The sequence below is a fragment of the Limulus polyphemus genome, unplaced genomic scaffold (assembly GCF_000517525.1).
Source record: "Limulus polyphemus unplaced genomic scaffold, Limulus_polyphemus-2.1.2 Scaffold367, whole genome shotgun sequence".
NCBI classification, from domain to species: domain Eukaryota; kingdom Metazoa; phylum Arthropoda; class Merostomata; order Xiphosura; family Limulidae; genus Limulus; species Limulus polyphemus.
In genome coordinates, this window is record NW_013665977.1 from 296,693 (window position 1) to 311,881 (window position 15,189).

General features: G+C 34.3%; 1 protein-coding gene across 1 annotated transcript in view; it reads right to left on the reverse strand.

Moving 5' to 3' along the window:
- The window catches only part of LOC106457735 (homeobox protein Hox-A5-like), a 40,856-nt gene that overhangs the window by 8,757 nt on the left and 16,910 nt on the right, over positions 1–15,189 (reverse strand). The window contains exon 2 of the mRNA XM_022383757.1: positions 9,235–9,434. Coding sequence (XP_022239465.1) covers positions 9,235–9,434 — 200 coding nt within the window. The remainder of the gene's footprint in view (positions 1–9,234; positions 9,435–15,189) is intronic.

Sequence of the window (15,189 nt, forward strand, 5' to 3'; positions counted from 1 at the left end):
ACTAGATGGCAATTAATTTTTTTTCTTTAAAATTAAATTAGAAATTTAGTACACATAAATACAACAGGTTCAATAAACGTTTACATCACAGTAATAACTTCTTGATACTACTATTATTTATATAAAAATTTGTTTTTACGTAAAACATTGCCGTTTGGAAAGTAATAAATCAATAATGCTTTGCTAGTTTCTGCTTTTTCCCTAATTAATTTCTATTGGGGGGTGGGGGACACGTACGGACGACCTCTACCGTCGGACAAGCACAACCGGTTTCCGGAAATTCCATTTCATACTAGGATTTTTGGGCGCGGGCAAGCTTGGAGATAAGAAATCAACAACACCCTTTTAGACCAGAAAGAACGTAGCCCTATACGATCTTGTCCTGAATTGTGTAATAAGCTATCATTAGATGTATAACAAGCTTTAGCACTCTTAATACTACAAGTAAAGTAAAACCGCATTAGAAAGAGGTGCATTCTAGTATATGTATTTACCCAGAAATCTCAATATAACGGTTGGAATCCCCCTAAAAGAAACAAAAACACAATGGACAAGCCTAACCGGTTAGACAAATAAAAAGTGCTTAAGAAAAGATCACCATAGAGCGATTTCGTGTTAAAATATAGAATAATTCATCCTTTACCTATCGCAAATGGGAAGGTCCCTTTATGTGAGGAAATTCTCTAGCGATTCCAACTCAGATCCGGTTTGTAGGTAACGTACTCTGGATGTGAAGGCTAATAATTATTTTGTGGAGAAAGTGTTCTGGATGCGCAGGCTAATAGCTACTTTGTAGTTAAAGTGTTCTGGATGTGTAGGCTAATGATTACTTTGTAGGAAAAGGGTTCTGGATATATAGGCTAATAGTTACTGTGTAGGTTAAGTGCTCTTAATGTGCCAGTTAATAATTCCTTTATAGACAAAAAGTGCTCTAGATCTGTAAGTTAATAGTTACTGTATAGGGAAAGAGTTCCGTAAGTATAGGTTAATAGTTACTATATAAGTAAACCACTCTTGATATGTAGGCTAATAATTACTTTATGTGGAAAATGTCCTTAAAGTGTAGGCTAATAGTTACTATGTAGGTAAACTACTCTGGATATTTAAGCAAATAGTTGTCGTACAGGTAAAGTGCTCTGGAGATGTAGGCAAATAGTTATCGTACAGGTAAAGTGCTCTGGATATGTAGGCAAATAGTTATCGTACAGGTAAAGTGCTCTGGATATGTAGGCAAATAGTTATCGTACAGGTAAAGTGTTCTGGATATGTAGGCAAATAGTTAGCGTACAGGTAAAGTGCTCTGGATATGTAGGCAAATAGTTATCGTACAGGTAAAGTGCTCTGGATGCGTAGACCAATAATTACTTTACTGGGAAGGTGCTATATATGTGTAGGCTCAGTGCAGAATTAGAGAACTTTGGGACTCTGTGAACGACGGAAAATGTGTCTTTCGTTCCTTAGCTAGACAGAGAACGTGATATATACTGCTTCTACATATCAGAATAACTCACTATGTTATTATCATTAATAAACGATTCAAATCTTTCTCAAAAGAAAACACACAAGCACCAGTGATAGTGCAAATATTTTGTGTTTTTACTCTAGTAACTTAATGTCGAGTACAGATAGTTAAAAAGTCCTTGTACCCTGTCCCGTTGAACTAACAGAAAGCCTTGTGGACATTGTAAAGCATAAATTAGTGAATGATATCTCTGTATATGGGTAATTTAGACCAGTTATTATTATCATATACGCCTGTTTCTGGAATCTTGTTAAGGAAATTTTTGTCAGTGGTCGGGGGCCCCTCTGAACTGTGGGTTTGTTTGTTTTTGAATTTCGCGCAAAGCTACACGAGGGCTATCTGCGCTAGCCGTTCCTAATTTAGCAGTGTAAGACTAGAGGAAAGATAGCTAGTCATCACCACCCACCGCCAACTCTTGGGCTACTCTTTTACCAACGAATAATGGGATTGAACGTCACATTATAACGCCCCCACGGCTGAAAGGGCGAGCATGTTTGGTGGGACGGGGATTCGAACCCGCGACCCTCAGATTGCGAGTCGAGCGCCCTAACCACCTGGCCATGCCGGGCCCTTAGTAGAGGAAAGGAGTTGTCTTGCAGATGATGAGCGAAACCAGATCATATAAAGAGTTTCTAGAAGCAAAAATAAATACACATGTTAACTACAGTTAAAATAATCAAAATGTTTACATTTATTTTAATGCATTTTAACGAAATGTATGTTCTTTATATCTAGTCTGTTTAGTGATTACTTCGCCGCCTATGTGTTTTTTGTATGGAATCAGTTAATCAGGTGGATGAAAATAGGAAGCAGTTTTTGATTCATTTTCTCTTTTTATTTACAATGCGTTTGTTTGTTGTTAAGCGCAAAACTACACAGGCTATCTGTGCCGTGATCACCACTGGTATCGAAGCTCGGATTTTAGCATTATAAGCCTTCAAACGTACCGCTGAGGTAGTAGCTTTCAAATCTTTAAATCAAAGTTTTAATTTGCAGCATCTTAAAGTCAGCAAAACATAACATAATGAGCTCTTAATATATGTAGTTATTTTCGATACTGTATATGTTTCGTAACATAGCCTATCTAAATGTAACTTCTGGCATATCCTATACAATTAATCTCAAGCCTCAGCGTGTAAATGAGCAAGGTTCTTTTTTATATGGAGGCGCTGTTCATCACTGGTTCTTGCTAAGATTTTGAACAAATTAGAATGGATGGTAACGTCACATTCTGTTAGGGCATGTTAGAGTATACTTGACTTAATAGGGGATCTTAGGTTGGCATGTTAGAGTATACTTGACTTAATAGGGGATCTTAGGTTGGCATGTTCTTTCACTTGGTGAACAATTTTCTTTTAGTGGACCCGATACAGCCTTGGACAAGTATGTTTATAAATTGCATTCGAGGATTTTAAAACATAAATCCGGTCCTTAATTATACTACTACTACAAAACAAAAAAACAACAACTGTAGGCAACAATTAGGTTTGAACATACACCTCAGCTGATACACCCTTCCGATAACTGATTTTTAATAATTAAAGACTGTTTACCCATATACGGTAAACTGATAACAATAGGATGTTTAGAAACTTCAAGTATACGCGATTTACTAAAACTTCACTTATTCAAATAATTACAACGCATTCTATCTATGACATGAATGGGAAAATCATTTGTATATAAAAATTATTTGATGTTATTAAGTTCTTTATGCAAAACCTCATACATGCTAGGTATTATCCATACACGATGGTACAATATCGTAAATCAAATTTTCCTTTAAAGTATTTGGAATATAACTTTAGAATTTAAAGTACAAACTAGTAAGTATATTTTTGTCCTTCACTTCACATTGGAAGTGACCATTACTATTACTAATCAAAGTGTCAAGAAATGAAAGTTCATGAACTTGAAGATGACTACTACTAAAATATTGAAGAAATTAGAAAGCTTGATCAGAGTTTTTAAGGACAGTAACTGTCATCCACGTCCCTACTCTTCTAGAGTAGTTTAAACTGTAATTTTTTAACCATTGTTTTTCGCAATAACACTAAAATTGATTGCCCAAATAGGGCGATAATGTAGAACGTTTTTTGTTATTAAGCCTAAAGCTACACGATGGGCTATCTGTGCTGTGCCCACCACGGGTATCGAAACCCTGTTTTTAACATTATAATTCTTTGGACTTACCACCGCTGAGCCACTGGGTGGGGGATCCGTCGATATGACAATAAATTTTGCCATTTAAAAGAAAGTACGATTCTTTGGTAGCAAAGCTCACCAATTCCAGAAAAAAAATCTGATTTGGGAATAACCTCGTAATTCGAATTATCGTTGAGAATCAGATCAATCCTTAACTTTATATTTTCTTTTAAAGGTATATTTATATATAATGATTCAGCATCAAAGCTGGCACAATGAACATTAATATCAAACCTCAACTGTTGCATTTCATTTGAAAATTCAAAACTCCCATTCAGTGTGTATTCATTAGTAGTGAATCTTTTCAGTGCATGAAATATTTTGTGGTATCTCACATATTCCAACTTGGCTCACCAGCTCTAAACTCCGTAGCTATTCCCAAAGGAGCAACTCGCACTTCTTATATCTTGGTTTCTCTAATGCCTCTTAATGTCTCACTATATCTAACTGTTTGAAGCCTTAGGCTCTTGAATCACGTTTGATATCTTATTCTATCCAAGTTTAATTGATACCTTAGTCCCTATATTGCTGTTTAATATCTTATTCTATCCAAGTTTAATTGATACCTTAGATCCTCTATTGCTGTTTAATATCTTATTCTATCCAAGTTTAATTGATACCTTAGTCCCTCTATTGCTGTTTAATATCTTATTCTATCCAAGTTTAATTGATACCTTAGTCCCTCTATTGCTGTTTCATATCTTATTCTATCCAAATTTAATTGATACCTTAGTTCCTCTATTGCTGTTTAATATCTTATTCTATCCAAATTTAATTGATACCTTAGTTCCTCTATTGCTGTTTAATATCTTATTCTATCTAACTTTAACCGATACTTTAGTCTATCTCATGCAGTTTAATACCTCAGCCTCTCTAATTTTGTTTAATATCTTATTCTATACAGCTGTAATCGATATCTTAGTATCTCTAATGCTGTTTAATGATTATCTCTCTATTTCTGTTTAATACCTTAGTTTATCTACTGCTGCTTAGTACCTTAGTTTCTTTAATTCTGTTTTATATCATATTCTATCTAGCTGTAATCGATACCTTAGTCCCTCTATTGCTGTTTAATATCTTATTCTATCTAGATGTAATTGATACCTTAGTTTCTTTAATTCTGTTTAATAATAGATATATATATATTCTATCAGCTGTAATCGATACCTTAGTCCCTCTATTGCTGTTTAATATCTTATTCTATCCAGATGTAATTGATACCTTAGTTTGTTTAATTCTGTTTATTAATAGATATATATATTCTATCAGCTGTAATCGATACCTTAGTCCCTCTAATGCTGTTTAATATCTTATTCTATCCAGATGTAATTGATACCTTAGTTTCTTTAATTCTGTTTAATAATAGATATATATATTGTATCAGCTGTAATCGATACCTTAGTCCCTCTATTGCTGTTTAATATCTTATTCTATTCTACTGTAATTGATACTTTAATCTCTTCGTGTTTCATGCCATATTCTCCTTAATGTTGTTTAAAACTTCATTCTACATAGCAAACTTTAACGCCGTAGTATCTAACTATATTTGAACTCAATATCTTTATAAAGATATTGTAACGTAAGACAACGTGGTACGTACATACTTATATTTTAACGTGTTATTGTCGATGCATTATTTCAACTATCAGGTCATGCGCATAGGCAGGAAGGGAGTGTGCGTCGCGTGCACTCGCACCCCTAAACTGCACCAATATATAACCGTGAAACATATTTAAAAGGTGTAAAACGGCCTCAGATGCCATTAAAATGCGCCATTTTGAGTGAAAAGTACAAATATTTTCCGACATGGCATGACTCGGGACCCTACCCTATGACTTCGCCAATATATATATATATATATGTTTATTCGTACCATTCATAGATACATTTAATACAGTTACAGACATCAGTAGTTATACAGATAATTAATATGTACACAGGTGGGAAATAATAATATTTATATCTACTCTGTCGTCACCTCCTGATGTCTCCTTGAAGCGATAAAGTCTCTAATAGCACTGGCTCTTTTGCCAGTCTGAGGCTTTTTACGTCGAAGAAATCTTGGTAAAGATTCCCGGTGAAGATTGTACTTACAACAAATTTGACTGATGGAATTCCCAGCAGGAGATCCACTGCCATTTACAGCCATTTTACAGCATAATCTGACTAGCTCGTTTTCAGACGAACGGCAGGAGCTCATAAAGTTCACAAAACGCTTGTGCATTTGAAATTCTACGGGATGATCATCCACAATTCTAGGTAACAGTGAAAGTCATATGGCACCATGAAAGTACAACGAATGCATTTCCGCCATGCGCAATAAAAACTTTCGATTGTCTTATGATCAAAATCCCAAAGATTCGATCCATATGAACACATACAGTAAGTTTTAAACAGACTATATCGCACATCATATGAACAATGTGAAAATTTAGATAGTAACGAATTAAATCTCTTGTACAAATCATTCACGCTTTTCTGAATGGAATTTACTCTGTAATTAAAGCCGATGTAATGACCAAGGTGTACAGCCGATTCGCTTAATGGAACCATCATGTCACAGAAAAATATAGGCTGTTCTACATTGTCATTACTATCTGAATTTTAAGAAAAGACATTTCGCTGGATTGAACTTAATGTTAATGTCCTTGCCTATTTGTTCGGCAATTTCCAACATATTCAATAACCCAGTTCTCGACGGAGCTCAAAGTATAATGTCATCCTGCAAATGCTCTGCCAATGTAGCAACCCTGACCACAGTTACGTAGCTCAGTAAGTAACATATCGGCATAGATCGAAAAAAGCACAGGCGATAGAATTCCGCCTAGCTTGACACCGTTGGACAAAGATATCGAACCTGAAAGAATCTCTCCCCAGCGAAGCCTGTCCTGTGTGCATAAGTGACAGTACTCTACATGTTAAAGGACATAAACCTTTCTCAAGTAATCGTTTAAACAGTTTAATATACTGGAGATGGTCAAAAGCCTGACTCGCATCCAAAAACATGCAAAACACGGACGTGTCATTATTTAAGTAATACTGAAATACTTCTTTGTACAGCAAAAGTATACTGTGTAGTCTAAGATTTTTGCTTAAAACCAAATTGCAGATTGGTTGTAACCAGTGACTCAAGTATTCATTTCTAATATTACAAGTTCAAAAAGTTTACTTAACGGGCTGTTTAAGGCAATGGCCCTATAATTACCAGAGTCGCTCAGCGATTTTCTCGTACTTTTTGGAATAGGTATGATGGTCGATGCCAACTATGACGCATCATCACCGTAAACAAAATGGCTAGATGTGTACGTAATACCAGTCCTCCATGTTTGATATGGTCGGTAGAAGATAATCCGTCACCGTCTCTCTTACCTGAGTTAAGGCGGGACACGGCATTATGAATTAGGTCAGTCGTAACGAAGTGGCCATGATAACACTGGTCACTGCAGCAGTGATGACGAATTTGCTCATCCAGTTCCCATATCAAGGTGGCCATATCCTCTTCTTCGTATGAGACACAGTTATACAGACGCTCATACTTACTAGCAAATACACTTTTTTTTCTCTTGCAAGTTTCTGTTGAGTTTATTATGAAAGACCTTGGGCAGGCAACATATGATATCAAACAATATACTTTATTATATGCCTTATGACAAGCATGATTAATTAAAATCATGCTTCGCCAGGTTGGAAAAGGCGTTCACATCATAACAATTGTTGTTGTAACAAATGTTTTATATAAATAGTGTTCAGACCACTACCGTGTTTGTTGTATCCCAGCCGGTCTGATGAGCTCTGGATTGAGCGAAACGCGTCGTCGGCAATGTATATGACGTATATAGAGTGGTTTAAAGACTATTATTATACATGCTTCTAGTTTTTGAAAATTCCTGAGGGGCTAGAGAAAGAATGTAGTGTTAAAAATATAATAGGCCCAATACTTTTGTCTTGTGACAAGTATAATTAACATTGTTTCAAGTAGATATTTTCGTGTAATTTAAAGTAAGGCGTAGATTTCATTTATCAAGTAGGGTATCTCTTGTAAGTTAAAGTGTGATATAGGTCCCGCTGATCAAGTAGAGTATATCTTATATTTAAAATAAGACACGGATCCCGCTGATCAAATATAGAGTTGTCCCTATATGTTAAAGTAAGGCAATAATTGATCTCGTTGATCAGTAGAGTATGGTAGGTTAAAATATTACCTCACTTTTCACTGATCAGGCACAGCATGTTCTATAATTTAAAGAAAGATACTGATATAGATGATCTAGTAGAGTATATTATGCAAATTAAAACATAATATATGGCTACTCATTGATCAAACACAGTAAATCCCGCAATTTAAAGTAAGGTGTGAATATCGTTGATGAAAAACATTATATTCTTTAATTCAAACTAAGGTTAGCTGATCAAGAGGAGTTATACTCTGTAATTTAAAGTAAGGTTATATGATCAAGAGGAGTATACCCTGTAATTTAAAGTAAGGTTAACTGATGAAGCGGAGTATACCCTGCAATTTAAAGTAAGGTTAATTGATCAAGAAGAGTATACCCTGTAATTCAAAGTAAGGTTAGCTGATCAAGAGGAGTTATACCCTGTAATTCCAAGTAAGGGTAGCTGATCAAGAGGAGTTATACCCTGTAATTTAAAGTAAGGTTATCTGATCAAGAGAAGTATACCCTGTAATTCAAAGTAAGGTTAGCTGATCAAGAGGAGTTATACCCTGTAATTTAAAGTAAGGTTAACTGATGAAGCGGAGTATACCCTGCAATTTAAAGTAAGGTTAATTGATCAAGAAGAGTATACCCTGTAATTCAAAGTAAGGTTAACTGATGAAGCGGAGTATACCCTGCAATTTAAAGTAAGGTTAATTGATCAAGAAGAGTATACCCTGTAATTCAAAGTAAGGTTAGCTGATCAATAGGAGTTATACCCTGTAATTTAAAGTAAGGTTAACTGATGAAGCGGAGTATACCCTGTAATTTAAAGTAAGGTTAATTGATCAAGAAGAGTATACCCTGTAATTCAAATTAAGGTTAACTGATCAAGAGAAGTTATACCCTGTAATTTAAAGTAAGGTTATCTGATCAAGAGGAGTATACCCTGTAATTTAAAGTAAGGTTAACTGATCAAGAGGAGTATACCCTATAATTCAAAGTAATTCAAAGTTAACTGATCAAGAGGAGTATACCCTATAATTCAAAGTAATTCAAAGTTAATTGATCAAGAGGAGTATAGAATTTATCCTGTAACTGAAAACAAATCATTAAGGAATTCGAACAGTTTCCAAAGAGAGTGGTGTATGTAGAATATTACGTTTTAATATAAATGAGCTTGGTGTTATAAGTGACTAGTAGCACAATGCTTTTTGTCAATCTATAGACGTACACATTATACTTTATTTAAACAAGATGCAGATATTCTAATGATGAATTTTCACTTTATTGTTATATTATTATATGACATCGCACCTTTCTGTAGATAAATACAAAAAGAACTAAACTTACCCAATGACGCGTAGGAAGGAAGAAACTCCGTGCCTGGGTAGACTCTGCTACTTGACGTTTCCGGATAAATCTCGTTGCTTTCGTAGAAGAAGGACGGATGGCTTGGGAAGTTACAGGCGGGTATTGAAGGTACTTCTAGCGGTAAGGTAATGGGGTGTCCGAACGTCGTCGAACTCGGTGAAAGTCCAGCTCTTACGGGGCTATGAGCAGAGACAAACTCTGTTAACCGAAGGATGTCTTTTACTCTGAATCGTCGTTTTACGTGCGAAACTTTCATTGTTCAAAGTGAACAACGACACATTAGCTAAATAAAACATGTGATAAAAGTGTGTTCCTGGTTCTATATGCATTTGAGGTTGAAATACCGTACATTCGATTCTTACTGAACGTCCAAACAGTGCACTAAGAAACCGCCTGTTCTAAAGCATAGTTTTTCAAGTTAGGTATCTTTTTGTGCCCATGGCTTAGATGAGACATAATTAAACATTGTGAACGTCACTAAATTTTACTGTCAAAAAGTAAAGCTGGTTTTCTGGCACGTTTAACCGTGATTGGACGGTCGCTGAAACTAGTAATCAATTTATTTGATATTCTAGTGTCGCCAGATCGTCAGTGGCATTCCAACTTCCAGTCTCACACGTATTAAATAGAGCCTACTCTGAAAATGGTGTTGGTTAAAAATCGGTTGAAAAAAAACCAAACGTTGATCAGTGATTTAATCAATTATTGTTTATATAATTTTACCAATTTGATCAGTGATTTAATCAATTATTGTTTATATAATTTTACCAATTTGATCAGTGATTTAATCAATTATTGTTTATATAATTTTACCAATTTGATCAGTGATTTAATCAGTTATTGTTTATATAATTTTACCAATTTGATCAGTGATTTAATCAGTTATTGTTTATATAATTTTACCAATTTGATCAGTGATTTAATCAATTATTGTTTATATAATTCTACCAATTTGATCAGTGATTTAATCAATTATTGTTTATATAATTTTACCAATTTGTTTTCTTGATATTCGATTATCCGACAGCTAGGCATAGCTAAGTGTACAAACATATCTATAGTAAATTTTATCATTTTTACCTTCTATGTGAAAAAAAAAGCATACGGGTGTATATACGTTATAATCATAAGTTTAAGTATAGCCTTTATGTTGCTTGTATCTATAGAAAATGAATTTATAAATTCTGAAAATCAGCTGTATGAACAGCTTACATGTGACACGAAGACGATCTATGAATAATTTGATTTACGTTTATATGTAACAGGGCTTTTACTATTTATGTATGTAAGTGTGATTTTCTTCTATTTAGATATATAACTAATTATGTCTTTGCAGAGAGACTTACTGTTTTTCTATTGATTATTCCTTTTCTTCCAAACACTTTTCAACCGACCACCATTTCTTCATTTCTAGGCAGATTGACTTGAAACTTGGTGGGGGTTATACCTTCGTTCAGTACCCCCAGAAAACTTTTTCATATTTTTGATTTAGGCCTTGTTTAAGGAATTTATGAGGTCAAAGTTCAAACAACCCAAAAATGTATATTTTGGGCTCCTGTGCGGTCATATTTACAGGAATCAAGATGAAGATTGTCACAAGTATAAATGTTCATGCGTCCAACACATTGACATACAAGAAAGTTAGATTTATTAATTCTGAGTCTTTTTTACTGGGGTCAGAATTCACAAAAAAAGCATAATTTGGGGGTTTTTGGTCAATTATTCGGCCGTATTTTGACAAATTTACATGGGAGTTGGTACTAAGATCCTTTTCTATAGGTCCCACATTTGACGAACAAAAATGATGGACTTGCTCATTTTTAGTAATTATACGGGAGTCAAGATGGCACACACAAAAAAAAAGCATAATTTTAGGTTTTTTTATTATTACTCCGTCGCATTTCAGCCAATTTACATGGAATTTGGCATAAAGTGAATTTTATTTACAGGTCCTAGACAGAGACATAGACAAATTGGGAATTTTTGTCTTTTGCTCAATTTTTCAACAAGGAAAGCACAATTTGGAGTTTTCGTGAACTATTCACGTGTATGTCAACCAACTTACATGGGATTTGGAACAAAGATAACTTCTTGTAGGTCCCAAAAAGTTATATAGACAGTTTTTCAATTTGTCAAAATTGGCGGAAACATGTTGAATTCGCCAGTGAATGTTGGTCTCTTTAATTTTTTCTATTTCTATAAGTAAGTAGGATCGTTTTATATTTACGTATTTACATTTGTGATTTATTCATAACTGTGAGTGTTTTTACTAAGTTAATATTTAGATATATTTTTGTGTTTATATATTGCAGTATTCGCCTTGAATGTCTTTATGTGTAACCTAACGGTTTTTATTTGTTACGGTGTTGGTTTCGAGAACCTCTATGGTTTTTCTATGTTTATGTATTGCAATGATCTCCTAGAGCATCTATATATGTAACTGTAACGGTTTTTCTATGTTTATGTATTGCAATGATCTCCTAGAGCATCATTATATGTAACTGTAACGGTTTTTCTATGTTTATGTATTGCAATGATCTCCTAGAGCATCTATATATGTAACTGTAACGGTTTTTCTATGTTTATGTATTGCATTGATCTCCTAGAGCATCTATATATGAAACTGTAACGGTTTTTCTATGTTGAAACGTAAGAGTGATTTTTGAGGTATCTGTATAGAACTGTAACTTAGTTTTCTATGATTATATGTAGCAGTGGCTCTTTCTTTTGTGTTTATATGAAATCGTGTTTTTTATGTTTATATATAGTTGAAATATTTTTTATGCTTATATATAGTTGAAATTTCTTTTTATGCGTTTTTATGTATAACAATGATAGAATTTTCTATGCTATTATACAACTTTGACTTTCTCTTGTATATTTATAAAAAAATATGATTGTTTTTTATGTTTGTATTGTATTGTGATTGTTTTTACTGTATGGATAACTGTCATTGTTCTTCCGTGTTTATAATCATGATTACTATTCCACTAACATTATCATGCAAACTGTTGGAGCATAACTAATAATTGATTTTGTTTACAGAGGGTTAAACGTATTTAATAACACCTGTGTTTCAAGTCCCATGTAGCTCTTGGTACTACTTACTCCATCGTTTGATAGCAATGATTAAGCGCTTTTGCCCGACACCGTACTCTCCTTTGTAACAACTTAGACCACCCATATCTTGAGAAACTTTTCTTGGATCCCACCCCTCTCCAACCAATGTAAGTGAACTACAGTTTACGCAGATCAAGAACTCAGTGAAGTGACTTAACAGTCACGTGTTTGGGGAGAGGTTAGCGAAAACCTGGCTTCACACTCTAAGGCTCTTACTACTGTAGACTAGATGACGCTTAATCTTGACGTAGCCTACCTTCTTGATGTTCAGATCATACAGTTCACGAACCTCATCTTGATAATTCCTGTCAATAAGTACTAGGGTACACTTTTACTTTACTGTGCACTTTGTAACTTTTAAGTTTCTAATTATATGGAAAATCTGTGTCAACCATAAAACCCAACAACAACAAAAAACTTTCTTTACATCCTCTGTACCATAATGGAGAGCCCTTAATAAGTTCGTGACTAGTAACAAAGTTCCCGTTTCCTTTTGAAGTCACTTAAGGCTCCTCTCATTTCTTGTGTTAAGTGTAGTTTGTTCATTCGTGGTTTATGTTGCGTTACAAAGACAAGATATACATATATATATATCTGCGTGACCTTGAGCACAATTCATTTAGATATGTGCAGTTTCCTAGCACATTTCTGGGTGAGGATGGAGGAAGCTCCTGGACAATCACTTTCAAAACATTGGGAATGAGAGCAGAAGTTTTGTTGTCGTGGTATCTATTTAGGTGGTTTTACATCTTCATCATGTTATAGGTAGTAGACCTTGAAATTAGTGTATCCTTTTATATATTTTTACTTGTTGGATATAATAGACTCTTTAGTATAAGAGTTATTATCTAGTTTACTTTGTGACTTACTATTTAATCGATTGCTTATTTTTCATAACAAGAATGTTGAAGGTTGGTTGTTTTAAAAGCGATAGTTAGATAGTTACGAGAAGTTTCGTTAGGTAGCTCGGTATGAGTCGTGCATTGTGTATGCAGCTTAATTGTTGTACAAGGCTTTAGTAATATTGTTGACGTCATCTATCTCGAAGCCTCTATTTTTTTCTCACTATGTGAATGCTGTTGCTAATAGAGGGCTAGATATTTCTAGATTTTTTTGTCTCGTGTTATAAATGCGTGCAGATACAGAGAAGTAAAATCAGAAAATGTTAAGCTTGTGAAAGTGAAGTTTAGCCATAATGGGCAATAGTTAAAATGAGTTTCACAGCAGGGAAGTTCTAAAGTAACTGAACCCGCCTGTGTGAACTTTGACGAAAATGAGACAATTATTTAAAGTTATGGATACAACTGTGGTAACCCATGGGGTAACGTAAGTGAATATATCGCAGATTTTGTAGTAAAAACAAAGTAGAGAAAAATAATTCGTCTTGTCAGTTGAGTTCTAAAGTAACTGAACTACCCTGTGTGGACTTTTGACAAAAAAAGATAATTATTTAAAGCTTAGATTCAACTTTGATAACCAATAGTGAAACGAATTTTTGTACATACGTTTGACTTATGTTTGAATATATTATTTTCAAACAAGTGGGTTGTGTTCTGTCCATTTATTTTTGACATTTATCGCCAACAAGTCACAGACACCTACTGTAAAGATCCGACTCCTTATACAAAAAATCCTGGCATTAGTGTATTCCTTTATGGTGAGAAATTCACTATAAATCAAATACTTGTCATCCGTGGTGCCAGTGCTCACATCGGTGGCAACACGCCCTCCATTAGCACATGCAACTTGTTTTTTTTTAAGGTGGGATTAACACTCCATAGCTTGGAATACGTACAGCGCTAGAAATGGAGACAGATCTATATATTCATTTTTCTATCTCTGGTTATAAGCACATAAAATAATTTTTAAAGAACAAAAATACAATACTCACTGTGCTTTGGGAGAGAGAAATCTCTCTCTCTCTTTCTATATATATATATGAAAAACACTTTAAAGAAATAAGGTGTATATTTTGGGAAATAATTTAGTGGCACGAAGTTTAACAGAACATGTGTAAATAACCTTAGTTGAAGCTCGTGAAACGTAATTATTCTTCAGTTTAAAGTGTTAACATGTTTGAAAAAGACACATTTGACAACCAGATTATGCCTTTCCATCCATCATTGATTAAACTCTCTGCATCGATTGATCTTCTGATATGTTGGTAGACGACATTATCGTATTCCACAATCAGTGAAATGCAAAGCTTTCTGACGTTGTCACTTGGTGGATTAAGGCGTTGGTGTACAGTGTCTGAGGAGGTTCTAGAGGTGTTCTATAAGGTCTAGATTATGACAACTGATGGCCTCTATGGTTTCAAATTAGTCGATCTCCATCCTAGCGGTATGACACATAATATTTCATATACATGTAAAAGAACATATCTTTGGATCAGTACTATACCATGCATGACAATATATCGACGAGTTAAGAAATCAGTCTGTGGAAGCACAGTAAGACCTGTACATCTTATCATACTAATACCAACTGACACCATTACTTAACAGTTAACAAAACAGTCGTATCCTACTAATATCATGTGACACCATTAGTTAACAATAAACAAAACAGTCGTGTCCTACTAATATTATGTGACACCATTACTTAACAAAAAACAAAACAGTCGTATCCTACTAATATCATGTGACACCATTACTTAACAATAAACAAAACAGTCGTGTCCTACTAATATTATGTGACACCATTACTTAACAAAAAACAAAACAGTCGTATCCTACTAGTATCATGTGACACCATTACTTAACAGTTAACAAAACAGTCGTATCTTACTAATATCATGTGACACCATTACTT